This window comes from Prunus persica, chromosome G7, assembly GCF_000346465.2.
Source record: "Prunus persica cultivar Lovell chromosome G7, Prunus_persica_NCBIv2, whole genome shotgun sequence".
Classification (NCBI taxonomy): domain Eukaryota; kingdom Viridiplantae; phylum Streptophyta; class Magnoliopsida; order Rosales; family Rosaceae; genus Prunus; species Prunus persica.
Window position 1 is genome coordinate 8,457,769 of NC_034015.1, and position 27,179 is coordinate 8,484,947.

At 35.1% G+C, this 27,179-nt stretch overlaps 3 protein-coding genes and 2 long non-coding RNA genes across 11 annotated transcripts in view; 2 read left to right on the top strand and 3 right to left on the bottom strand.

Annotated features, from left to right (window-relative positions):
- The window catches only part of LOC18783447 (endoribonuclease Dicer homolog 2), a 23,773-nt gene extending 16,692 nt beyond the window's left edge, over positions 1-7,081 (bottom strand). The window contains exons 1-11 of one of the 6 annotated variants that reach the window (XR_002272464.1): positions 6,727-7,081; positions 6,442-6,528; positions 5,993-6,267; positions 5,456-5,898; positions 5,128-5,231; positions 4,506-4,696; positions 3,480-3,689; positions 2,891-3,301; positions 2,283-2,561; positions 1,005-1,755; positions 669-865 (exon numbers count right to left, since the gene is read on the bottom strand). Coding sequence is in view for 2 of the 6 variants with exons in the window: in XM_020567911.1 (XP_020423500.1) it covers positions 1,443-1,755; positions 2,283-2,561; positions 2,891-3,301; positions 3,480-3,689; positions 4,506-4,696; positions 5,128-5,231; positions 5,456-5,898; positions 5,993-6,267; positions 6,442-6,541 (2,326 nt within the window). In the remaining 4 variants the exon portion in view is untranslated. The other 5 variants (XR_002272463.1, XR_002272462.1, XR_002272465.1 and 2 more) reach the window with 5 other exon arrangements.
- Positions 7,169-8,872, top strand: LOC109950166. Of its 2 annotated transcripts, none has more exons than XR_002272467.1 (3): positions 7,169-7,274; positions 7,418-7,472; positions 8,597-8,872. It is a non-coding gene; the product is annotated as an uncharacterized LOC109950166 (long non-coding RNA). The 2 variants fall into 2 exon arrangements; XR_002272466.1 differs by lacking the exon at positions 8,597-8,872 and adding an exon at positions 8,453-8,553.
- On the bottom strand, positions 8,220-13,505 carry LOC18783540 (endoribonuclease Dicer homolog 2). Its single transcript, XM_007217757.2, has 10 exons — positions 13,322-13,505; positions 13,070-13,163; positions 12,644-12,918; positions 12,112-12,554; positions 11,781-11,884; positions 11,221-11,417; positions 10,060-10,269; positions 9,507-9,920; positions 8,991-9,269; positions 8,220-8,729 (listed from the first exon to the last, which is right to left on the bottom strand). Exons 2-10 carry the CDS (start codon positions 13,152-13,154, stop codon positions 8,388-8,390), a joined length of 2,349 nt encoding a protein of 782 aa, XP_007217819.2. The 5' UTR covers positions 13,155-13,163; positions 13,322-13,505; the 3' UTR covers positions 8,220-8,387.
- LOC18784446 (endoribonuclease Dicer homolog 2) lies at positions 14,169-19,077 on the bottom strand. The gene is made up of 10 exons (XM_007216825.2): positions 18,838-19,077; positions 18,589-18,682; positions 18,145-18,434; positions 17,603-18,045; positions 17,272-17,375; positions 16,735-16,931; positions 16,046-16,255; positions 15,513-15,926; positions 15,001-15,276; positions 14,169-14,752 (listed from the first exon to the last, which is right to left on the bottom strand). The coding sequence occupies exons 2-10, from the start codon at positions 18,656-18,658 to the stop codon at positions 14,411-14,413; spliced, it is 2,346 nt and encodes a 781-aa protein (XP_007216887.2). The 5' UTR covers positions 18,659-18,682; positions 18,838-19,077; the 3' UTR covers positions 14,169-14,410.
- Positions 19,331-23,088, top strand: LOC109950146. The gene is made up of 5 exons (XR_002272446.1): positions 19,331-19,610; positions 19,869-19,908; positions 19,997-20,102; positions 21,788-21,844; positions 22,762-23,088. It is a non-coding gene; the product is annotated as an uncharacterized LOC109950146 (long non-coding RNA).

Below are 27,179 nucleotides of genomic sequence, written 5' to 3' on the forward strand. Positions count from 1 at the left end.
CAAATACAAGTGCATTATACACCAAGAGTGAAAAATCAAAGTAAAACATGCATGATCAAGCCATTATTTTATCTACTCAAATGAAGGTATAAAAATATTACAAAATGCATACCTTCAAATCCTCGATCGCAGATTTTAATTGTTCATTTTTATTCATAAACTTTGCAATCTCATCAACTTTTGCCTGGAAAAAGAATCAAATATATCAGACGTTCAGAACTGTAGATATACATACAATTGAACAGACATTAACAATGTAACATAGCTGCACCCAGAGAGATCCACAATGAAGAAAGAGTATAATAATTCTTCTCTTGTATTTGTTGCTGCTTTAACTTAATTACCATATACAGAAATACAAAATGTTTCTATTTTCCTAAATCAACAGACACAGACACAGACACACACCATCTGCAAGACTAAAGGTGTTCAGGTTAACTAAGCAAACTTCATAAACCTCCGATATATGTAGACAGCGCTTCTAAATTAAAGAAATCCAGTCAAGAAGTTCAGTAGTATTGTCTCAAGTGTTCCACTAAATGAACAGGGATAATAATAAATGGTTGTGATCTTATGAGCTCTCAAATAAGATGCTACCTAATCATTCATCATGTACCTGGGCCTGTCTTGCAGCACCTTGCAATGCAGCTTCCATCATCTTCATCTCCATCTTCACCTTCTCCAATTCAATCACTGAAGAGTCAGACGCATTTTCCCCTGAGCTCAGATGTTGCCCTTTAACATCAGCTTCATTATCATCAGCTTGTTCTTCTCGATGTTCTTGACGCTCTCCTGGAGCTTATTCACGGCCCCGGTGAGATCGGGGAAGTTCCCCAAAGAGACTTTCCCACTGAACCACGTCATTCTTTAAACAAAATACCGAATCAGATTCAATTCAAATTCAATTATAAGAACCAACCTAAAAAACTGAAATCAAATTTGAAAACTGATCGAGATCCAATTTCAAATAGGTCGAATCAGAAAAAGGCAAAAGAGAAATGAACCTGGTTGGGGTGGTCCGATTAATTCCTGGTGATTCAAATCATGGCGTATGCTTTTTGAGCTGAAGAAGGAAACTTCTGTGAGATTCGCGGTTGGTTTCACGAATAGAGAGTGGTTTTGTGGAAAGAGACGGACAATGAGGGGTTGATCCGAATTCTGATTGATCTGGAGAGAGAGACAGAGAGTTGTGCTAGAGAGAGAGAGAGAGCCAAGAGAGAGCCAGAGAGCTGTGATAGACAGATACCAGAGAGAAAGAGAGTTGTGCTAGAGAGAGAGAGTTGTGTGAGCTGAGAGAACAAATTTCTGAACTTGTGAAAAATCAGCAATAAGGGTACAATAATTTTATATTTATAGGTGATAGTTCCAAATTTTTTTAAAAAGGGTGGTATTTTCAGTTACAATTATAAAAATGGTGGCATTTTGGGCTATTTCCCAAAAAAATTTGCAAGCTACTTTTTCTGCTGTTTTGTTATTAGAAACTGTTGATGTATGTTTGTATATGACGACCCCCTTAGCTTCAACCTCTATTGTCCTGGTAACAACACCATTTGGGGTGTAGATGGCAGGTTTCTTCATAATATACTGCATTTTTTTGCAAATGTCCTTGAACTCTCTTATATGATTGAGCGGCATTGTTTCTGGAGTAACCAAGGGCTCTAAGAGAGGACGTATACTTTGAAAGACGATATCCTTATCATATTCAGAATCAACAAAAATTGCTCCTGCTAGAGATTCAATAATATCTGCAAGTACCTGTTATAAACTAAGTTAAATTATATCATTTAGATTTGCAAGTAACCATAAAGCCAATGGAGTCAATTCAAGTTGATGAAGGCAATAAGGTGAAGGTAGAAACACGGTAACAATGATAGAACCAAAAGAAAAGGTAAAGAAAAGATATAGTTACTATAGATGAGTTGGAGATGGAGAGTTCATGCTGAGAAGTAGTTCAAAATCTTTTTTTCATAAGAAAAAAAAGTTTAAAATATGACTCATGTAACTTACCCCAATATTTTAGAGGCAGAGGCTTAGTTGAGTAAGAGAAGCACTGGAACTAGCAGTTAAAGCAACCGTACCTAACTCCAAGGTAAACTCACACCATACAATCTTTTCTTGATCCAAATACCTCTTCCATCTCTACCTCTACCTACCCTATGTTTGCAGTCCTAGAATCCCTAAAAAGAACATTGTCGGAGCCAAAAAAAAAAAAAAAAAAAAAAAACAGAAGGAAAAAGTGTAGCAGAGAAATGATATGAGCATGATAAGTACTAGAAACCAACCTCGGAGAAGTATGTCTCGATTTCCCATCCAAAAGTTGATTCAATAGATAACCTCCCAAAATTGTTAACAGTATTGGCAATATCATTGTCGACATTGTCCGAAGCAAGAATATGTTTGTGCAATCCAGCTTTCACAGCAGATAGTGCATAACAATCATTGTTCACAGAAGCAGACCTCATATCAGTTATAAATCCAGGTGATGACATATCACGATACTTATTGTACAAATAAAAAGTGATCACATAATCCAACACTGCATCACCCAGAAATTCTAGCCGCTGCACAACAAAGAACATACTTCTGATGAGCTAAGTACAAATAGGGCTTGAAAGATTTCAGCCCATGAGAAAGTAACAATAATAAATTAAGTGCATCATGCTTTTAAGCTAAACTGCTTCTTTAGGGAGTAAATTTGTATATGTAAAAGATGGCATATCAATAGACATAATTGAACGAACTTGGAAGTGAAATGAGCTGAATTTTGTATTTCCAAACAAGCAAAGAACCACTGTTATGAATTAGGATGTGCCATACAAATTAACATTTTACACATTAGACATGCACGTGACAAATTTAACTCTCATTGCGTAATTGGATTTGCATGTACCTCATAACATCCTGGAATCTTAGGAAGCATGCAAGAACTATGGGTTAGTGCTTCCAGTAGAAGAGAAGGATCATGAAATGAATAGTTAAGCAGGGACTTCAAATATCTGACATCAATGAGCTTCTCTGGCTGCACTTGGAAGTGCCTCTTATAAGGTATATGGACTAAATCCACCTTTATACCAACCCAATTCATGAAATATATGGCAGCTATTTCACCACCTGTGCTAAGAAATGCACCAATTAGTGCCTCAACTACATCAGCAACCGTTTCATCTGTTACCTTCCTTCTTCCCCTAATGTAGATGTTTCTTTCATTAAAAGGCAAGTCCTCACTTAAGAAAGAAGTTCCAGAATAATCTCCAGGTATAGTCCACTTTTTTGGATCAAAACACTCATTACGAATAAAGCCCTACAATACAAAAACAATGGTAGAGAGGTCATGCAGGAAGCTTTGGATAAAACACTGACAGTAAACAGATTAAATTTATAAAATGATAACGGTAACAAGCTGAAGGCAGCTTTCAGCCAGATCCATGATAATAACAAGATCTAAAACACCAAAGGTAAACTGAATAAAGAACTGTTACCGGGAGTTTGCGGTCACAACCGAACTTGCAGAGGGCAGGATTAGAAACTATTTTTTCCCTCTGTCCACTAAGAAGGCCTTCAGCATTATTTTGATAGGTTTTAAAAAGTTGCTGACTTGTAGCATACTTAAGAAATGAATCTCCAAGAGTCTCTAAGGATTCCAAATTGAAGTTCTCTTGGCATCCTTTTGTTGTAATAGCTTCCAAGACCTACAACGGATATTGGATATAGAACAAACTTAGATGTAAAGTTCAGAACCACAAAAAACCAAGGGTAAAGATATAAATAATCATCTGGACAATGTGCCCAAAAAAAGAAAAGAATTGAAGTTATGTGCCATATAAAATTTGACAACAATACCACGACTGCAATTGATACCTTATGTAGTGCCAAGGAAAAAATAATTGAACCGTGGGCCATATTTGAGTTGAAAAATACCATGACTTGCTGACACAAAGACTACATAAATTCACTGATACGTTATCTACTCAAACCTGATAGTTTTGAGAGAGAGTCCTACTCGGGGCATCTCTATGGCTCAGACATCTCCAGAGTTTAGGGACTATTCCTTTTCTGTTATACTGTCTGTTTGGAAAGCTGTTGACCCTTTTTAATTTGTCTGTGCCATGTTGATGTAGGTTTTTGGTGACTGATTTGAATTTCTTTAGAGATTGCTAATAAGGTCTTATAGGCCAGACGACACCTTGTCCTCCGAAAGATGTATTACTCAAACTTTGCTCTATCACACGCATTCCATAAATACTATGACAACGAGGAGATCATAGAGCCAGCAAGGATAACCACTTTTGTATCATGAAAACATAGCGGAATTTGAACGAAAAAAGAGGGAGGGGGTTATCCTGAGCAAATTAAAAGAGTTTTCATGGAAAACAACTTAAAAGAAAAAAAGAAAAAAAAAATTACTATAGAATATCAGCAAGCACCTGGGCAAAGAAATGTGCCGTCTTTATGTAGAAACATTAAATGTAGCATAGTTCCTTGTCCCGTGAACAATTGTAGCATACCTTAATGGTTGGAATAGTAACATTTTCTGTGCAACGATCCAAAATCATATTCTTCAAGTTCAGAGCAAGAAGTAAAGATTCAAGACGATACATGATGGATGGAACAATTGAGAATGAATATAAATTGCTGATTGATAAAGGTGACATGACTATAGAGCAAAGTTCAGGCGGCAATTCAACAGGCTTTGATTCTGTAAAGAAAACATAGATTAAGTTTCTTACTCAATAATAATGAAATATGAGAAAAACAAGAACTAGACCGAATGGAAAGAATGAAATCCCCCCACTGATTCTTTCTACTTCTACCTCATTTTAACACATAATTAACATGTCAATGCAGATTGCATGACTCTGCTTTTTAACAAATCAAAATGCATTGTCAATTATATCCTAGAAAACTTTAGTGAAAGTAGTTGTTCTAAACCTTACAAAATCAGCATTTAAATTCATCATACCAAATGCACTAAATTGCAATTAATAAATCAGAGTGATAAAAAGGCTACATTTTCACAATTCAGGAAACCTTTAAACCAATAACAAGCATATGCATTCCCTTTTCCTCTAATAGCAAAGGGGACAACAAAAAATATTTTAAAAACTCAAAGGATCTTCCACAACAGACCTTTTTTTCTCTGTTGCCTGCGACTCAGAAGATAATTTTGTACCCTGAAAATGTGTCTCCCCTTGAGCAACAACTGTTGATCAACACGCAAATTGATCCCATGCCTGAAACAAGAGAACCATTCAACTCATAAATGGCTTGAATATAACATAAAACAGACTCCATGTAGTATATACTGCCTCGATGGCACAAACAACAACATTTCAGCAAACCATAAACAGAAACTACACTGAATATTTCATGATGTTCTTTTTTTTGGATACACATGATCACTAAAATTCAAAGATGACACATGCAAATTATAGGGGTATATGATACAAGAATATACTTTTCTTCATAGTGCGTCTTGTAGGTACGAGCTCTCCTGCCCCTAGGTCTCAGAAGTGAGTTTCCATTCAAGTCATCCAACAAACCAGTGATGCAATCCAGGAGACCAGTATGAGGGGTACAGACCAAGGAATTCTGGACCCTGCAAGTACAAACCATTCCATTTTTGGTATGTAGAACACCGGAACAATTGTTGGGTGGAGAACAATCTATGTGATACTCAGAATTTTCTTCAGATCGAAACGGCACAGACATAACGCATTCCCAATCAATGATCAAAGGTTTCTGGTGCATTCTTGCTGCCGGGAGCAAAAGGTAATTAATAGATTCAACCCCAATATTTTGTCCCAAACTAAGTCTCTCTAAAACTTCTTTCAAATTTTGCAAATTGCAATCCACTAGAATTCGAAAAATTGTGATTTGGAACCTTCTGCATTGAAGAACCTGGCAAATAAAATTACAGAAACAAGGTAAACCATTAATTTATTTTTTGTATCATATCATACTAAAAAAAGTAATAAAATTCAGGAAACATTACTTGCTCTGGACTAAGATGAATCTCGGTGGCCTTTTTAAAGTTCACTGTTATAGTACCCTTGTCAACTACCAAATCAAAATTCATATTTGCAATATCGCAATTAAGTTCGCTCCTCAGGCCAAGCACAACATTGTTAACAGGAATATAAGAACAAAAATTCTGCTTCATCTCAATTAAGTAGCAATGATACAATACACTAGCATCATTTGAACACCAAGGTTTGACAAGCTCTGCTGGGACATAACTGGGTTGTTCATCATCATAAGGCTCACTGCCTGCACATATGGAAATTAGAAATGCAAAATAAATCTATGAGCCATAAAAATGAGTAAAATAACCAAAATGGAAAGAATTTTAAGCAACAGTAAGTGTTTTAAACTAATAATTTGATAGGTATAATATAACTTACAAGAGGCAGTCAAGGCATGGGCAGAGTTTAGAGAAGTTACCAAGCTCTTGTGTGGCTTCTTCCACCACAAGAGGATCAGCAGATTGTTGGGTTCCATCTATCTCCATGTCAATTGGTTCCATTGTTTCTTTCGACATCATTCACCAAAGCAAAAACAAAAACAAACCCATTTCTCTAAAGAGCTTTCTCATACCATATCTCAAAAACATTAGAGTAACTACAACATAATTAAAGGGCAACCAAATTCGAATTGGTGCCCAAATTGCAAAAAAACCAAAGGCATGTTAAAGCCAACAGTTAAGTTAAAGAAAGGGGAGGGACTCACAGAAACTGATCCAAGAAGAGACTAAGATTGTGATTTTCGGGAAAAGACTGAAAGCAGAGCCAGAGAGAATCCTAAAATTGTAAGGGCATGTTTGGTAAGCCTTTCACTGTACTGGACTGGGTTAATTAGCACTTAAAATCCATATTTGGTGAGAGCGACTAATTTAAACGAGATTATATAGTCCAACAGTATAAAAAATGCGTCACTCGCTCGTGCAATCTAGCGAGCCTGAAACATGGTGCGCAAAATAGCGAGCTCGCTAAACAGAACACGCGAGTCCGAGCCCTGGAACGCCTCTCTCTCTCTCTCTCTCGTTTCCTTCAACATCGACTCTGCTCTTCTTCGAAGTTGTACTCAGGCAAGTTTTTTTATCTCTCCCTTTAGATACCTCTCTTATTCCTTCATGGGTATTGTTAATTTGTATGATTTTTTATACGATTTTTCAGTTCCATCTCCCAAGCAATGGCGACGAACAGGAACAAGAAGAAAGATAAACGATTCCGCTTCAATGGACATCACTGAAGAGCCCGTTTCAGATTTTCCTCAAGGTATCAAGTCCTGTTATTCTACTTTCATCAAATTCTATGATTATAGCTTTCTTCGAATCTCTCTCTCTCTCTCTCTCTCTCTCTCTCCTTTGCTTTTGGAGAATTTTGATTTTGATTTTTCTTTTTTTACATTGGTTGTGCAGCAATTGACACCTCATAGTCGGGGGCTCACAACCCAAGTGGTGGTGCTTCCAGTTTGTAAGTATCATCATCAAGTATTACCAAGCAGTCATTTTTTTATAAGATTATTAGGTTTTTCTATTAGTGGAGTGATAATCAAGACGACAAATTTAAAATCTTAAACCTTAAAGACACATTTCTACATGATTTTCTTCGACAGATTGATTTGTGGTCTTGATTTGTGTTAATTGGGTATTATAGCTATTGCTAAAAGATTATGGGTGAGGTTTCTTTCTGGGTTCAATTCAAATAAACAAGTGCATATGTGGTGCAACAGGGTCTTTACTTTTTGTGGATGTTTAGTAGTCCTCTTGTGTGAAATATAGGTTGTTAAAAACAAGATTTTGTCGCTAATCATTTAGATGTGAAAGGTTCGTTGGGAAGAAAAAAGAGTAGGAAAATGCTTTATGGGAGAACTTTCTAATTTTTAACTGAGTCACTGTGAGTATTTTGGTTTTTTCTTTTCTATTTTTAGCTGAGCATATTTTCATGTGTTAATTGTTATGTAACAATTTTGAACATTGTTGTATGAAAACACTCTAAGATCTTGTCATTGACGGATTATGACGACACACAAACCACCCACGAAGAAATTGCATACACATACACCAAAGCAAACAAATCAACCAAGAAGAAGTTTGGCTCAAAAAGCATACATATACACATACACACACATACAATCCAAGTTTACAGATTGGAGATGTTAGTTTTTGAACTTCTTTTTTTCGCATTATGAATGAAACATATATATAAGATGCCTATGTGTGACAGAATAGTAGTATAGAATGATCGATCATTACATAACTTTGAATGTGACAAGACTTATTGTTAATCAAGAGTTATTATAAATCCCAATATTACAACACAAATATTCATAATCCCTTTGAAGCTATCTCTATGCTTGTACATCTTTCAAACTTGTTCCATTTCGGATTAGTTTCCTTTGGACAACCTCAAAAATTCTCTGCAAGCTAATCTTTTTGCTGTATCGTTATTAGAAGCTGTTGATGTATGTGTGTATTTGACGACCCCGTTTGCTTCAACCTCTATTGTCCTGGTGGCCACACCGTTTTGGATGGACTTCACAGGTTTCTTCATAATGTACTGCATTTTTTGGCAATAGTCATGGAACTCTTTTGCAGGATTGAGCGGCATCGTTTCTGGAGAAACCAACGGCTCTAAAAGGGGACGTATACTTTTAAATACGGCATTCTTATCATATTCAGAATCAACAAAAATTGCCCCTGCTAGAGACTCAATAATATCTGCAAGTACCTGTTATAAATTGTTCAAATGCAGAGGAGTTAGTAAATGATTTATTTACTAACAAATATATGATTTAGATTTGTTTTGTTAGATTTGTTTTGTTAAATTGGATCTCCCCAAAAAGAGTTAGTAAATGATTTTATTAAAGGCAATTGAGTTTATTCAAGTTGATTCATCCAGGAGAAAAGTTTATTCCTATAGCAACCAAAAGAAAGAAGGAAAAAGTGTAGAAGAGAAATGATATGAGCATGATAAGCATTAAAAATCAACCTCGGAGAAGTATGTCTCAGATTCCCATCCAAAAGTTGATTCTGCAGATAAGCTCCCAAAATTGTTGACAGTGTTAGCAATATCAGTGTGGAGGACACAGTCCGAAGCAAGAATGTGTTTGTGTAATCCAGCTCTCACAGCAGTTCGTGCATAACAAATGTTGTTCACGGAAGCAGACCTCATATCAGTTAAAAGTCCTGGTGACATATCAGGATACTTATGGTACAAATGAGCAGTGATAACATAATCCAACACCGCATCGCCAAGAAATTCAAGCCGCTGCACAACAAAGAATATTTACGTAAAAGATGGCATATCAATGAGACGGAATGAAAAAAAAAAGAAAAAAAAAGAGACAGAATCGAACAAACTTGGAAGTGAAATCTGAGTTTTGTATTTCCGCAACGCAAAAGAAACACTGTTATGAGTTAGGATGTACCATACAATTAACAGTTTACACAGTAGGCATGCATGCAATAAATTTCATTGTCATTGCATAATTGCATTTGCACGTACCTCATAACATCCTGGAATCTGAGGAAGCATGTAAGAACCATGGGTTAGTGCTTCCAGTAAAAGAGAAGGATCACGAAATGAATAGTTGTTAAGCAGGGATTCTAAATGTCTGACATCAATGAGCTTCTCTGGCTGCACTTGGAAGTGCCTCTCATAAGGTATATGGAATAAATCCACCTTTATACCAACCCAATTCATGAAATATATGGCAGCTATTTCACCACCTGTGCTAAGAAATGCACCAATTAGTGCCTCAACTACATCAGCAACCCTTTTACCTTTTATCTTCCTTGTTCCCCTAATGTAGATGTTTTTTTCATTAAAAGGCAACTTCTCATTTAAGAAAGAACTTCCAGAATAATCTCCAGGTATAATCCACTTTTTCGGATCAAAACATTCGTTACGAATAAAGCCCTACAATACAAAAGCATTGAAAGTAAATAGACAAAGTTCTAAAATGATAATGGTAACAATCTGAATGCAGCTTTCAGCCAGATTCATGAGCATAACAAGATCTAAAACACGAAAAATTACATAGATAACGAAATGCTACCGGAAGTTTGCAGTCACATCCAAGCTTGCATAGGGCAGCATTAGAAATTATTTTTTCCTTCTTTTCAGTAAGATCGCCCTCATCATCATTTTGATAGGTTTTAAAAAGCTGCTGACTTGCAGCATACTTTAGAAATGAATCTCCAAGAGCCTCTAAGGATTCCAAATGCAAGTTCTCTTGGCAATGTTTTGTGGTAATAGCTTCCAAGACCTAGCGATATATATTGATGTAGAACAAACCCAGATGTAAAGCTCAGAACCACAAAAAAGCAAGGATATAAAGACAAATAATCACTTGCATAATGTATGGAAAAAAACAAGAAAAGAGTTGGAGTCATGTTCCATTTAGAAGTTGACAACAACACTACGACTACAATTGATACCAGTTGCCAAGTAAAAAAAGAACGGATAAGCCATATTTGAGTTGACAAATACCAAAACTTGATGATCCAAAGACTGCATCAACTCACTGATACATTATCTACTCAAACTTGATAGTTTGTGGGGGCAGAGTCCGATCCGGGTAATCTTTATAGGCTCAGATATCTCCAGAGTTTTGGGACTATTCCATTTCTGTTATACTGTCTGATTGGAAAGCTTTTGTGTCTTAGACTCTTGTTAATTTGTCTCTGCCATTATGACGTAGTTTTTTTGTGGCTGATTTAAATTTCTCTAGAAATTGGTCATCAGTTCTTATAGGCCAGAGGACACCTTGTCCTCTGTTCTTTTTTACTCTCTCTTTTTCGTTGAATGAAAATTTGTTTATCATCATAAAAAAGAAGATGTATTACTCAAACCTTGCTTCATCACACTCATTCCATACATACTATGACAACAAGGAGGTCGTAGAGCCATCACGGATAACCACTTTATGATTCCACTGAAGCCTTTACCACTAACAATAATCAATTATCTAAAGTTGTATCATGAAAACATAGAGGATTTTATAAGGAAAACAGAGGGATGGGGTCATCCTGAGTAAATTCAAAGAGATGTCATGGAAAACAACCTAGCCTGACATTCATTTTCATCAACTTAAGGGGGAAAAGAAAAAAAAAAGAAATTCACTATACAAATATCAGCAAGCACCTGATCACAGAAATGTGTCGTCTCGATGAAAAATATAGCATAATACCTTGTCCTCTGAACAAATGTAGCATACCTTAATGGTTGAAATAGTAACATTTTCAGTGCAACGATCCAAAACCATCCTTTTCAAGTTGAAAGCAAGAAGTAAAGATTCAAGACGATGCATGATGGATGGAACAAGGGAGAATGAATATAAATTGCTGACTGATAAAGGCGACATGACTATAGAGCAAAGTTCAGGCGGCAATTCAACAGATGTATGACATGAATCTGCAAAGAAAGTATTGTAAAATCAGCATATAAATTCGTCACACCTAATCCACTGAATTGCAATTAATAAATCAAAGTGATAAAAACGCAACTTTAAATTTCCACAATTCAGGCAACCTTTAAAGCAATAGCAAGCATATGCACTCCCTTTTCCTCTAATTATACAATAGCAAACGGGACGACAAGAAAGACTCTGAAAACTCAACGCATCTCCAAACCGCATTATGATATATTGGAAATGGGTTATGAATTATTGATCACAATTTTCGTTCAAAAGACAAGACTGCAAAGATGAGCAGAAAACATACCGAACAATTAAATGAAACTAGGCTTCCTTATCTAAAAGAAGTTAGAAAATCAGACCTTTTTCTGTCTGTTGTCTGCAACTCTGAAGATAATTTTGTACTTTGAAAATGTGTTTCCCCTTGAGCAATAACTGCTGATCAAAACGCAACTTGATCCCATGCCTGAAACAAGAGAATGATTCAAGTTACTTATAAATGGATTGCATACAAGAGAAAACACACTCCATGTACGTAAATACTTCCCTAATGGCACAAGAAACAACATTTCATCCAATAGAAACAGAAACTACTCTGAACATTTCATGATGTCCTTTCTTTGGATACACATGATCACTAAAATCCAAAGATGACACATGAAAATTATAGAGGCATATGATACAAGAATATACTTTTCTTCATAGTGTGTCTTGTAGGTACGAGCTCTCCTGCGCCTAGGTATCATACGTGAGTTCCCATTCAAGTCATTCAACAAACCAGTGATGCAATACAGGAGACCAGTATGAGGGGTATAGACCAAGGAATTCTGGATCCTGCAAGTACAAACCATACCATTTTTGGTATGTAGAACACGAGAACAATTGTTGGGTGGAGAAGAATCTACGTGATACTCAGAATTTTCTTCAGATCTAAACGGCACAGACATAACGCATTCCCAATCAATGATGAAAGGTCTCTGGTGCATTCTTGCTGCCGGGAGCAAAAGGTAATCAATTGATTCAACCTCAAGATTTTGTCCCACACTAAGTCTTTCTAAAACTTCTTCCAACTTTTGCAAATTGTGATCCATTAGAATTCGAAAAATTGTGATTTGGAACCTTCTGCATTGAAGAATCTGACAAACAAAATTAAAGAAACAAGGTAACCTGTTAATTTATTTTCTTGTATTATACTAAAAAAGTAATAAAATTCAGGAAACATTACTTGCTCTGAACTGAGATGAATCTCTGCGGCCTTTTTAAAGTTTACTGTTATAGTACTCTTGCCAACTCCCAAATCAAAATTCATATTTGCAACATCGCAATCAAGTTCGCTCCTCATGCCAAGCACGATATCATTAACAGGAATATCAGAACAAAAATTTGGCTTCATCTGGATTAAGTAGCAATGATACAATACACTAGCATCATTTGAACACCAAGGTTTGACAAGCTCAGGTGGTACATAACTGGGTTGTTGATCATCATAAGGTTCACTTGCTGCACACATGGCAACTAGAAATTTCAAAAGAAATCTACGTACCAGAAAAAATTGTAAAAAGAACAAAAATGGAAAGAATTTTAAGCAACAGTAAGTGTTGTATAACTTATAAGAGGCAGCAAAGGCATGGGCAGAGGTTAGAGAAGTTACCAAGCTCTTGTGTCGCTTCTTCCACAAGAAGAGCAGCAGCAGATTGTTGTTGGGTTCCGTCTATCTCAATGTTAATTGGTTCCATAGTTTCTCCCTGGATCATTCACAAAACAAAAACAAAAACAAACCCATTCGTTTAAAGAGTAACTAAAACATGAAGGACAACAAATTCGAATCGGTGCCCAAATTGCAAAGAAACAAACGGCGTGTTAAAGCCAACAGTTAAGTTAAAGAAAGTGGGGCGGGACTTACAGAAACTGACCAAGAAGAGACTAAGATTGTGATCTTTGGGAAGAGACTAAGATTGAAACTAGAAAGACAGGGAATCCGAAAACTGCAGGCAAATGTAAGTGTAACAGAGAAGGTGTGTCTTTACTTTGGAATTTCAAAGGACACTGAATAGTCCATATTTAAAAACTTGTTGAGGAAGCCACTTCGTCTGTAAGGTTCGTATAAAGTTAGGGAGAGAGTGAGAGAAGCGGGCCCTGAAAAGTTCTTTGGGAACGAAATGATTAGGACAATGCTTTATGCGAGAACATTACAATTTTTAATTAGTCTCTCGGCACACGGGCCTGCGAGATGCTTTTTTTTTGAAAATTTTAAATTTGTTTTAGAATTAGAAAAAGATAATGGATAGTTGTGTTCTATTAAAATAAGATTTATTATTTAATTTTTCTTTTAATTTTAATTTTAATTTTTTTAATATGAAAAAATGTGAATTTATCATATTATCCTTATTTAATTAATAATTTATATTCTTAATGTTTGCATTAACCAAAGGCATTTTCTGATACTTTGAATGTTTCATCATTTTCTGCCTTTTACTTTATCATACTTTCGATTTACGCCTCTATATTTTTATTTAGAAAAGTAAGAATATGAATTAAATTTTATTGCCAAGTTAAAGAAGAATCTTGGGTGAAAAAAGTGTGTAATAAAATGAAAACGCCTGATTTAAAAAATGACAATCCAAGTTTACAGATTTAATCCCAAACACTTTCCTAAGAATACAATCCAAGTTTACATATTGGATCTTAGTTTTCGAACTTCTTTTTTTCGCATTATGAACAAAACTGGCTATAAATTGTGTGTTCATCCAAGACGCAAACTGAAGTACATTAGAACATGAATTCTCTTGTCAGAGTGCTTGCCTGACATATATATAAGATGCCTATGTGTGACATAATAGTAGTATAGAATGACAACTACATAAGTTTGAATGTGACAAGACATATGGTTATCCAAGAATATTATAAATCCCAATACTACAACACAAATATTCATAATGTCTTTGAAGCTATATGTATGCCGGAACATCTTTAAAACTAGTTTCATTTCGGATTAGTTTCCTTTCGACAACCTCAAAAATTCTTTGCAAGCTAATCTTTTTGCTGTATCGTTATTAGAAGCTGTTGATGTATATGTGTATTTGACAACCCCGTTCGCTTCAACCTCTATTGTCCTGGTAGCCACACCGTTTTGGATGGACTTCACAGGTTTCTTCATAATATACTGCATTTTTTGGCAATAGTCATGGAACTCTTTTACAGGATTGAGCGGCATCGTTTCTGGAGAAACCAACGGCTCTAAAAGGGGACGTATACTTTGAAATACGGCATTCTTATCATATTCAGAATCAACAAAAATTGCCCCTGCTAGAGACTCAATAATATCTGCAAGTACCTGTTATAAATTGTTAAAATGCAGAGGAGTTAGTAAATGATTTATTTACTAACAAAATATATGATTTAGATTTGTTTTGTTAAATTGGATCTCTCCCAGAAAGAGTTAGTAAATGATTTTATTAAAGGAAATTGAGTTCATTCAAGTTGATTCATCCAGGAGAAACGTTTATTCTTGTAGCAACCAAGAGAAAGAAGGAAAAAGTGTAGCAGAGAAATGATATGAACATGATAAGCATTAAAACCAACCTCGGAGAAAGATGTCTCAGATTCCCATCCAAAAGTTGATTCCATGGATAACCTCTCAAAATTGTTAACAGTGTTGGCAATATTACTGTGGACATTGTCCGGAGCAAGAATGTGTTCGTGTAGTCGATGTTTCACTGCAGATAGTGCATAACAATTGTTGTTCACAGAAGCAGACCTCATATCAGTTAAAACTCCCGGTGACATACCAGGATACTTATTGTACAAGTAAACAGTGATCACATAATCCAACACTGCATCACCAAGAAATTCTAGCCGCTGCACAACAAAGAACACACTTCTGATAACTTTTTACGCTAAACCGCTGCTTTAAGGAGTAAATTCAAAGAGACAGAATTGAACAAACGTGGAAGTGAAATGAACTGAGTTTTGTATTTCCGTACAAGCAAAGAACAACAGTTATAGGTTAGGATGAGCCATACAATTAACGTTTTACAAAGTAGACATGCATGTAATAAATTTCATCGTCATTGCATAATTGCATTTGTATGTACCTCGTAACATCCTGGAATCTGAGGAAGCATGTAAGATCTATGGGTTAGTGCTTCCAGTAGAAGATGAGGATGACGAAAGGAATAGTTGTTAAGCAGGGATTCTAAATGTCTGACATCAATGAGCTTCTCTGGCTGCACTTGGAAGTGCCTCTCATATGGTATATGGACTAAATCCACTTTTATACCAACCCAATTCATGAAATATATGGCAGCTATTTCACCACCTGTGCTAAGAAATGCACCAATTAGTGCCTCAACTACATCAGCAACCCTTTTACTTTTTACCTTCCTTCTTCCCCTAATGTAGATATTCCTTTTATTAAAAAGCAACTCCTCATTTAAGAAAGAACCTCCAGAATAATCTCCAGGTATAATCCACGATTTCGGATCAAAACACTCGTTACGAATAAAGCCCTACAATACAAAAACAATCGTAGAGAAGTCAAGCGGGTTAACAATCTGAACGCAGCTCTCAGTTCATGAGGATAACAACATCTAAAACACAAAAAGTAAATCGAATAAAGGAATGCTACCGGAAGTTTGCGGTCACAGCCAAACTTGCAAAGGGCATCATTGGAAATTATTTTTTCCCTCTTTACAGTAAGATCCCCCTCATCATCATTTTGATAGGTTTTAAAAAGCTGCTGACTTGCAGCATACTTAAGAAATGAATCTCCAAGAGCCTCTAAGGATTCCAAATGCAAGTTCTCTTTGCAATGCTTTGTGGTAATAGCTTCCAATACCTACGGTAGATATTGGATACAGAACAAACTCAGATGTAACGTTCAGAACACAAAAAATCAAGGATACGCAGATAAAGAATCACTTGGTCGTCAGTTCTTATAGGCCAGAGGACACCCATTCCTCTGTTTTCCTTATAAATACTATGACAACAAGGAGGTCGTAATCGTAAAGCCAGCACGGATACCCACTTTACGATTCCACTGAAGCCTTTACCACTAACAATAATCAATTATCTAAGTTGTATCATGAAAACATAGAGGATTTTATATGGAAAACAGAGGAATGGGGTCATCCTGAGTAAAATCAAAGTGGTATCATGGAAAACAACCTAGCCTGACATTCATTTTCATCAACTTAAAGGGAAAAAGAAAAAAAGGAAATCACTATGCAAATATCAGCAAGCACCTGGGCACAGAAATGTGCCGTCTCGATGAAAAATATAGCATAATACTTTGTCCTGTGAACAAATGTAGCATACCTTAATGGTTGGAATAGTAACATTTTCTGTGCAACGATCCAAAACCATCCTTTTCAAGTTGACAGCAAGAAGTAAAGATTCAAGACGATGCATGATGGATGGAACAAAGGAGAATGAATATAAATTGCTGACTGATAAAGGCGACATGACTATAGAGCAAAGTTCAGGCGGCAATTCAACAGATGTATGACATGAATCTGCAAAGAAAGTATTGTAAAATCAGCATATAAATTCGTCACACCTAATCTACCGAATTGCAATTAATAAATCAAAGTGATAAAAACGCAACATTTAAATTTCCACAATTCAGGCAACAAGAAAGACTCTAAAAACAAACATATGCATTCCCTTTTCCTCTAATTATACAATAGCAGAGGGTACAACAAGAAAGACTCTAAAAACACAAAGCATCTCCAAACCGCAATTTGATATATTAGAAATAGGTTATGAAACTAGACTGCAAAGATGAGCAGAAAACATACCGAACAATTAAATGAAACTAGGCTTCCTTATCTAAAAGAGATTAGAAAATCAGACCTCTTTCTGCATGTAGTCTGCAACTCTTAAGATAATTTTGTACTTTGAAAATGTGTTTCCCCTTGAGCCATAACTGCTGATCAAAACGCAACTTGATCCCATGCCTGAAACAAGAGAATGATTCAAGTTATTTATAAATGGATTGCATACAAGAGAAAACATACTCCACGTACGTAAATACTGGCCTAATGGCACAAGAAACAACATTTCATCCAATAGAAACAGAAACAACTCTGAATATTTCATGATGTCCTTTCTTTGGATACACATGATCACTAAAATGCAAAGATGACTCGTGCAAATTATAGAGGTATATGATACAAGAATATACTTTTCTTCATAGTGCGTCTTGTAGCTTCGGGCTCTCCTGCCCCTAGGTCTCAGAAGTGAGTTCCCATTCAAGTCATGCAACAAACCAGTGATGCAATACAGGAGACCAGTATGAGGGGTATAGACCAAGGAATTCTGGATCCTGCAAGTACAAACCATACCATTTTTGGTATGTAGAACACCGGAACAATTTTTGGGTGGAGAACAATCTACATGATACTCAGAATTTTCTTCACATCGAAACGAAACAGACGTCACACATTCCCAATCAATGATTGAAGGTCTCTGGTGCATTCTTGCTGCAGGAAGCAAAAGGTAATCAATTGATTCAATCCCAAGATTTTGTCCCAAACAAAGTCTCTCTAAAACTTTTCCCAAATTTGGCAATTCGTGATCCAGTAGAATTCGAAAAATTGTGATTTGGAACCTTCTGCATTGAAGAACCTGGCAAATAAAATTACAGAAACAAGGGAAACCGTTAATTCATTTTTCATATGATATAATAATAATACTAAAAAAATATTGAAATGCAGGAAACATTACTTGCTCTGAACTAAGATGAATCTCTGCGGCCTTTTTAAAGTTTACAGTTATAGTACCCCTGCCAACTTCCAAGTCAAAAGTCATATTTGCAATATCGCAATCAAGTTCGCTCCTCATGCCAAGTACGATATCATTAACTGGAATATCATAACAAAAATTCGGCTTCATCTGAATTAAGTAGCAATGATACAATGCACTAGCATCATTTGAACACCAAGGTTTGACAAGCTCAGCTGGGACATAACTGGGTTGTTCATCATCATAAGGCTCACTCTCTGCACACATGGCAACTAGAAATGACAAAAGAAATTTATGCCGGAAAAATTTGTAAAAAGAACAAAAATGGAAAGGATTTTAAACAACAGTAAGTGTTGTAAACTAATAATTCTACAGGTATAACTTATAAAAGGCAGTCAAGGCATGCGCAGAGGTTAGAGAAGTTACCAAACTCTTGTGTCGCTTCTTCCACAAGAAGAGGAGCAGCAGATTGTTGTTGGGTTCCGTCTATCTCCATGTTAATTGGTTCCACAGTTTCTCCCTGCATCATTCACAAAGCAAAAACAAAAAACAAACCCATTTGTTCACAGAGTAACTAAAACATAAAGGACAACAAATTCGAATCGGTGCCCAAATTGCAAAGAAACAAACGGCGTGTTAATGCCAACAAGTTAAAGAAAGGGGGAAGGGACTTACAGAAACTGATCAAGAAGAGACTAAGATTGTGATCTTTGGGAAGAGAGTAAGATTGAAACTAGAAAAACAGAGAATGTGAAGAAAACTGTAGGCAAATGTAAGAGTAACAGAGAAGGTGTGCCTTTAAAACAAACTGAGTTGGGCCACTTTGGAATTTCAAAGGACACTGAATATTCCATATTTAAAAACTTGTTGAGGAAGCAACTTCGTCTGGAAGTTCATATACAGTTGGGGGAGAGTGAGAGAGATGAAAACGAAGCGGGCTCTGAAAGGTTCGTACGAAAAGAATAGGAAAATACTTGGGCAGTCAGTGAAGAATTTTACAAATTCTATATATACTAAAACCCAATGCAACTAAACACTGTAGCTAAGCACAGTATAATGACGGAAATGCCCTCATTTTGCTGTTGTTTTCTTTTTGTTTTTCCTTCATAACAGTAAATTGACGAAACTGCCCTCAACTAAACAGCTTCTTCTGTTCCCGTTTTTGCCCCTTCCCCTTCGTTGCGAAGGTTTCGTCCGCTCAGAGAAGTGCCCATTTTCAGTCCGTTTCGAACCAGCTGGTTGGGGGGCAGCCATGGAAGATCTGCATTCATTGTTAGACATGCGTGGGGGGCCGTCGATTTTTGTTTGGGAGGTGCGCTGCAAATCCAGCCGCACTTTTAGTCTTTGTCTCACAGATTTGTGGTCGGGATATTTCTCATCCTTTCTACAGCCTTCGACTCAGACTTCCATCTTTCTTGCTTGCGAATTTTTGCATCCTTTGTCTTCAGGTATGCATCCCGTCAATTTTTTAACAGATCTTTTGGTCTTCATTTCATGAATTTGATTGTTGGCTGGGAGATTTTTCGTCCTTTGTAGAGCGTGGGTGTGAGTCATGCTCTATCTTTAGGGTATTTTTTATTTATTTTTCACGAATTTGGGTTCATTTATTTGGTTACTTTGATTTCAGGTTCTTGGGTAATCCCTAATGCTTTATTTATTTATTTTTTACGAATTTGGGTTCATTTATTTGGTTACTTTGATTTCAGGTTCTTGGGTAATCCCTAATGCTATATAAGAGGAGCTGAGGTATTTATATTTCACAACATATCTTTAGGGTATTTTTTATTTATTTTTTACGAATTTGGGTTCATTTATTTGGTTAATTTGATTTCAGGTTCTTGGGTAATCCCTAATGCTATATAGGAGGAGCTGAGGTATTTATATTTCACAACATATTGGGTTCTATCAGGAAGGGGATTGAATCTCACAGATTAGCTCAGGTATTTCCATCATTCTTATTATTAATTTTTTTAATCAATTGTCTATTCAATGACTTTGCTCTCTTGGAGAAATCTTAGAAATGGAAATCATTCTCAATTTCTGTTTTGGTTGCTGATAAAACACTGGAAAGCAAAGACTAAGCATGCTTTTTTTTTATTGAAAAAATTTTCTTTTTTTATCTGCTGTTGGTTGTTGTATTCTAAATATGGAGAAAAAAATTAATGATAAAACACAAGGAAAAAAGAAGTGAAGATTAATCAGGTTTTGACAAAATAGAAATTAGGCATGATTAACCAGCAACCATGCTGATAAAGTGCCATCTTCCCTTCTTAGATTGACTCTCCAGCATATGGTGTCTGGGGAAACATATGGTTTACTTTCTCAGTTCGATATGCTTGGTACATAAGTTCTGAAAATTGTATGGCCTGATTGAGCAGGCATGCTGTAGCTGTAGAGTTCTTGCTTGAATGTGTGTGGTTTGTCCTTTAAAATTACAATTGAACATAATATCCTAGATATTAGGATTGCCGCAGGCTTATGTAGATCACAGTCTGTGCAACGATTCAATCCTGAGTGAGAGAGTGGTTTTGTGATTTTGATTGTTTAGGGTGACTTTTGATTGAGATGTTCGATTGAGTTGTCAGGACAAAGGGAATGTAAATCTAGATCAACACTTACAGAAAATTAAAGTTATATATTGAAGTTTTTGGTTTTTAGAATTAGAGAGGCTGAGAAAACAGAAATCATGCTACAATGTACCTGGAATGAATATTTGTGCTGCCTCCTTTAAGGAACCTAAATCTGTTATGTCTTTGGCCTGTCCAAGTTAGCATATATTAGATAAACTGTACATTAGTATTTATCAAGCAGTTTAACTCTTTTTAAATTGAAGAGTGGTAGTTCTGCATCATTTTTCGCAGCTTCAGCTCTTTCTTTACTTATACTCTCACTCATACAGCCTTCCGTGCTCCCTGTTTCATTCTTATTATTAGAGCATTGGTTGTTTGGAACAATAGAATATATGTGTTTGTGTGAGTGAGAAAGAGAAAAAGAAAGAGAAGGGTGGTAGCACTATACCTTCCATATGAAGAATTTGTGCTGGGAGATTTTTGTCAAGGAGACTTTCTTTCTTTTAGTTTTTGTCAGGAGAAGTGAGAAAAGAGAAAAGAAAGAGAAGGGTGGTAGCACTATACCTCCCATATGAAGAATTTGTTGGCTGGGAGATTTTTTGTCAAGAGACTTTCTTTCTTTTAGTTTTTTGTCAAGAGACTTTTTTTTTTTGTCAAAATAGAAATTGGCAATTATTTTATCTTAACCTCTATTGGTTTTCTTTGGGGTTCTCAGGAAACATTTCACTTGATTCCTTGACTTGGTGGGGCTTGATTGATTATGAGTTTTGAGTCAAATGTGCTCACTGTGTATATCTGTTTAACTAGGCTTGATATTAATATATGCATATTGTTTGATCGTTATAGAATTTAGTTAATTCTTTAATATAATAATAGATATTTGTAATTGTGAAGTTGTTTACACAAAACTAAATTTATGTTGGTGTTAAAAATATAAGCAGGATTTCATATAGTGATGTAAATTTTGTCATCTTTTTCTCATCCTGTGATAACCTATATTTCTCTAAAAATGTGATTCGATCCAAATATAATTCAATTATTTGTTTATTTCACAGCTTAAATACACCAAAAGGCAAGGGACTAGACATTTGCATTCTGCTGTCATTTTCGAGGTATAAAACTCCTCTAATTCATTGTCTTTTTAAATTGAGCATTATTAGTCATGTTAGTCAATTGATTTTAATTATTTTGTAAGATTTTATATTTGCTTTTCATCGATTATGCTTGCATACAAGTTATTTACAAATAATCTTTATTTTGTTGATTGATACAAGTTGGATATGCTTATTGCTAAAAATTTTCTCCTCTTTTAAATATTTTCCCTTTGATGTTCTCATTGAATATTTTATCTAAATCATTAATCTGGTGAATTTGGTTGATTATAAATTTTGAGTTCAATGTCTCAATTGTACATATGGATTTAACAAGACTTTATATTAATATATATATATATATATACTGTTTAATCATTATGAACCGAAATTGGTTGTCTGATAAAATAATAGATATCTAGAATTGTTGTATTATATTTTAATCATATTTACAGGTGAATTTTTTTGGAAAATGTCCGTTTTTCAGGGGAGGTTCTGCCCGTTTTTCAACAGAAATGTCAAGCCCTTAAATAATTTTTACTCTAAATAAGAGCAAAAGAGTCATATGTTCCTAATACATAAGAGAATTAAAAGCCTAAACATTATATTTACATCCTTTTTTTCAATTTTTCTTCAATATATCCAACCATGATTAGTTTACCTATCTTCAACTTTTCCTTTAGATAAACACAGAATTTAAAATATGTTTACTTTGTGTTACTTCAATTGGAAAACCATCTACAGCTTGCTCATTAGTTCTCTTAATTTTGTAACTTTGTATTTCCTAGATTGGAAAACTATTTATAACTTTCTTATTAAATTGTTAAATTATATTATTCCTGTTTATACATAATTAAATGTTTATGATTATTGTCCTAACTCAATTTTCCCCATTCATCAATATTAACATTTACTATTTTTCCACTTTTTTATAACAGGGTCAAGACCTCCATCAAAGAGAAGAAAAATCATGAAGAAATTGCAAAACAAAACTCGCCCAATTAAACAGCATGCTGCTCAAAACTATCCAAATTTTGCTATTTTGATGGCTACTTCCCACTATTAACATCTCAATGTATATACAAACAAGTCTACTATTTTAACGTAACAAGTAGCCTGTAAAATATGTTATTACTTACTTTTTTGCAACTTATACTCCCTTAGTTAAACATAATGCTGTAAGTTAAATCTCATTGTATATATAAACAATCTTACTTTGTCTACGCAATTTCAAAACCCGCAGCATCGCGCGGGCTTTTCTGCTAGTTTTAACTGAGAGTCACTGCGGTCAACTGTGAGTATTTTTGTTTTTTCTTTTCTGATGGAGGAATTTGCAAATAAATAAATAAATAATTTTGGCATGTTTGGGTAAATTTTTTATTTTTTTTGGGTGAATAATGATTACCCCAAAAACAAAATTCTTGAAGAATTTCAATGTTTACATTCAAATGACATTAAAGAAAATGTTTAAAATTTAAACCCGTTCAAAGCTAAAAATTTAAAAGATGAATCACAATAATTAATATAGATCACATTCATCTCAACTGTTTTTTGTCAAGATAGTTGTTTTCGTTTATGCATCCGTTTTTATGTACAAGTAGATCACTGGAAATCATATTTTCCCCAGACCTATTATGGATGCGGTAGTGGGTGTGGCCGCAATGACGCTTCTTCAGGTGGTGGTGGTAGGGTTCGTTTAGGCTCATGCGTTACTTTACGTAACTTCAGTTATGTTATATGTGGGCTTTGTTTGGCCTTATGGTTAATTGTGGTGATGTGAGCTAGTAGTTTTAGTGTGGCTTTTGTCTGTTATAGTTGCTATAGTTTTGTTTTTAACATGTTAGTTTGTCGCCGTCGGGGGATTGGTACTTTCAATGTCTTATTGATGTCTTTGATTGTACTATTAAAGTTTATCTAATGAAGTTCATTTTTTATTTTAAAAAACATAGATAACATCCATAATAGGAAAAAAAAAAAAAAAAAACTTACTTGNAACGGGAATATCACTATTTTGCTATCCCGCCAGTAACATAATGACACGTAAAAGAATTATCCCGTTGCATGAGGGTTTCTTTCCCATAATAGACTTAACACAAAAATTTCAACATAAATGAAAGAAAAAAACACACACACACAAAAGATAATATGAGGTACTGGTTCTGTCCTTTCACTCTTGAACAACAGATCCATGTATGATGTAGAACTAACATTTTGCTTCAATAATTATTGACTTTTACCAAACCAAGGTTCATACTTCAAAACTTTTATGTTTGATCATGTGTAACTACCAAAAAAATGAGTAGTAAACGGTAGATAACATTGGAATCTATTAATACAAATAGGGGCATTTTGTTATTGACTATTACTCTCTTTTTTGGCTTTGCACATGATTCTGAAAATATGTACTCCTAGAACTTCACCATGACGTGTGTTTGAAGTGGGCACTCTAAAACTTCATCAACAGTACATGGTAAGAAACTTGCACCTATGTTTTTTAGGGTTACCCAACAATGTATTTTGATGATCGGAGCTGTCTATATTTTACGTTATGCTTGTAAAAAATTGTCCATATCTGAAATGTGTCCTCACTACCGAAGGAACTGAAATTTGTTTCATGTGTTATGTGTAATGCATATTGTCTCATTTTACTATACTACTAAAGAATTCAAGATGACCATGTTCATTGCCTTGCTATGTAAGTCCGATAAGATATCACTACAGCAAAATTCAAGTCCAAACGACACCTTTCATGATACGTATGTTGGCATCTCTATCATTTTTCTTATCCATTTTTTTTCTTTCTCCTTTTTCTTTTTCTTTTTCTTTTTCTTTTTCTTCTTCTTCTTCTTCTTCTGCTTCACTTATTATTTTCTTGGTCTTCTTGGTTCTTTTAATAGATTGTTGTTCAGTGTGATAAAGATTTGTCTAGGTCAATTGTGTACCCAGGTAGAAGGCTTTTACATATTATTAAATACTTACCAAATAGGTTCAAATGTCGAAATAGTTAACTTAACAAAGGAGAATACGATTTCTGAATAATATATAGGGGTGGTTGCGGTTCGGTAACCGCGAATTTTTACTCAAACCGCAAACCGACCGACTATTTGCGGTTTGGTGATTTTTGAAACCGCAAACCGACCGCGTTTTGCGGTTTAAAACCGCAAATTCTCAAGCATTCACAAAAATATAAATTTACAACCTAAATAAATAAATACACAACCTCAATTTCTCAAGCATATATAAATTCACAATCGATTCCAATTCTCAAGCATTCACAACCTAAGAAAATTAAAGTTACAATTCCAAACATTCCAATTAAAGTTAAACTTCTCAAGCATTCCAATTCCAAATCCTTTAAATTTACAAACCAAAAGCAAAATGAATTAAAGTTACAACCAAAAAGAAAAATCCAATTCACAGTTAATTAAAGTTACAAACTAAAAGGAAAAATGCAATATAATACACCAATGTTACAAACTCAAGTGTTGGTGGTGAGTGGATTTGAAGAACCCCTTTGTGTTGTTTGAGCACCAATGCTATCTACAAATAAAACAACATAGTTTAGTACATTTTATTATAAGAAGAAGCATAAATAACATTAGCATAAATAAACTAATTACTTACAAGTTGTCATATCTTCCATTTCCTTGTAGGATTCAAACTCATCATCTGTTGGTTCCTTGTAAAAGGAAAATTCGTCCGCTCTAAGCCAATCACTAGTACACACTAATGCCTCTACCATTTTAGGATGCAAAGAGCTTCTAAAAGGATCCACAATCCTCTTGCCTAGGCTAAAAGCATTTTCACTAGCAATCGTAGAACTTAGAATTGCAAAGATATCCTTGGCAACTTGTAAAAGAATAGGATATCTTGTTTGGTTCCCTTTCCACCAATTCAAGAGAAGAGAAGGGTTTACAATTTTACTTAATTATTCATAGAGTATAGCCGTGCGGCTATACTTTGCGGTTTGCGGTAACCGCAAATTTTAAAAATCAAATACCGCAACCGCAACTGTAAATGCGGTTCGGTTCTTAATACCGCGATTGCGGTTCGGTTTACCGCGATTGCGGTTTTATTGCGGTAAAATATCGGTTGGTTTTTGCGGTTTTTCGGTTTTTCGGTTTAAAATGCCACCCCTAATAATATACATATGGACTAATTCATATCGTCATATTAATAAGGTAACACAATTTTATATTTCTCTTCATGCATGTTTTCTTCATGTGCGGTTTCAAGATTCGAAAGTCAATTGGGCAAAACTTACATATTAAACTCAACGGCACTAGTGAATTTTATTATTAAACATAAAAAAATACACCTAATCAGGGAGAACGTAATGAGCCTTACCCTCGAATGTATCTTTATCCATAAATAAAAGTTCAACAAATACAAAGATAAAAACTAAAACCAAAAGTAAGTGCAATGCAAAATAAAACAAGACTATTTTAAATCTAAAATTTAACCATGCAAGACTTACAACTCTTAAATTCCTCAATTATCAATGCATTATCGATATTATTAGCAAACTCTCTTTTATCCTTAATTAAACCGCAATACTCAATTTTAAATTAAAACTATAATTAAAGATATATAGAAAATAGAGGGAGAAAGAAGTTGTTGATGTCGAGTAGCGAAGGTCCGGTTTGGGATTGCTTTTTTTGGCCAAAAACCTGCTTCACTTTAAAGTTAAGCAGTTTAAGGTGTTTGGTAAAAATAAAATATCTTGATTATTTTAAAAGCAGTGGCTTTTGACAGTAACTTTTAAAAGTAGGCTTTGGGTTGCTTTTCAAAGCTGCTTTCAAAGAAGCAGAGATAAGCCTATAATGAATTTTTTAAAATTTCAAAATGCCCTCATTCATTTTTTTTTTTAAATGACACCACCTCCACCTCCACATCCAACTCTACCACCTCCACCACCATCGCCACTGTTGCCACCACCACAACCACCACCTCTACTTTCATCACCTCAACTACCACTATCACCACCACATCCTCCTCCGCCACCACCACCGCCTCCTCCTCCTCCATCTCCACCACCTCCACCTTCACCCTCACCTCCACCACCTCCACAACCGCCATCCCCACCACCACCTCCACCACCACCATCTTCACCTCCATCTCTTTCACCATCATCTTTACCTCCATATCTCTTTCACCACCTCCACTACCACCACATAATTAGCGCATAACACTTTCAACATCATATCTATTTGAGTCATTATTCACAATTACAACCAGTTTTATATTAAAATTTACCAAACAGGTTTGACACTGCTTTTGTTACTAACAACAATTTAAAGAATTACTTACCAAACATGGAACTACTTTTATTTTATAGGTTAATTATTTCCAAAGC

Excerpts from the sequence above, each read along its gene's own strand:
- LOC18783540 (XM_007217757.2), bottom strand. The coding sequence starts at position 13,154 with ATGGAACCAATTAACATTGAGATAGACGGAACCCAACAACAATCTGCT. Across the intron at positions 12,555-12,643 it reads TTCATCTCAGTTCAGAGCAA|ATTCTTCAATGCAGAAGGTT; the intron begins GTAATGTTTCCT and ends TTTGTTTGTCAG. Across the intron at positions 10,270-11,220 it reads TTACTATTTCAACCATTAAG|GTCTTGGAAGCTATTACCAC; the intron begins GTATGCTACATT and ends ATATATCGCTAG.
- LOC18784446 (XM_007216825.2), bottom strand. The coding sequence starts at position 18,658 with ATGGAGATAGACGGAACCCAACAACAATCTGCTGCTCCTCTTCTTGTG. Across the intron at positions 18,435-18,588 it reads AGAAGCGACACAAGAGTTTG|TTGCCATGTGTGCAGAGAGT; the intron begins GTAACTTCTCTA and ends TGTCATTTCTAG. Across the intron at positions 16,256-16,734 it reads TTACTATTCCAACCATTAAG|GTATTGGAAGCTATTACCAC; the intron begins GTATGCTACATT and ends TATCTACCGTAG.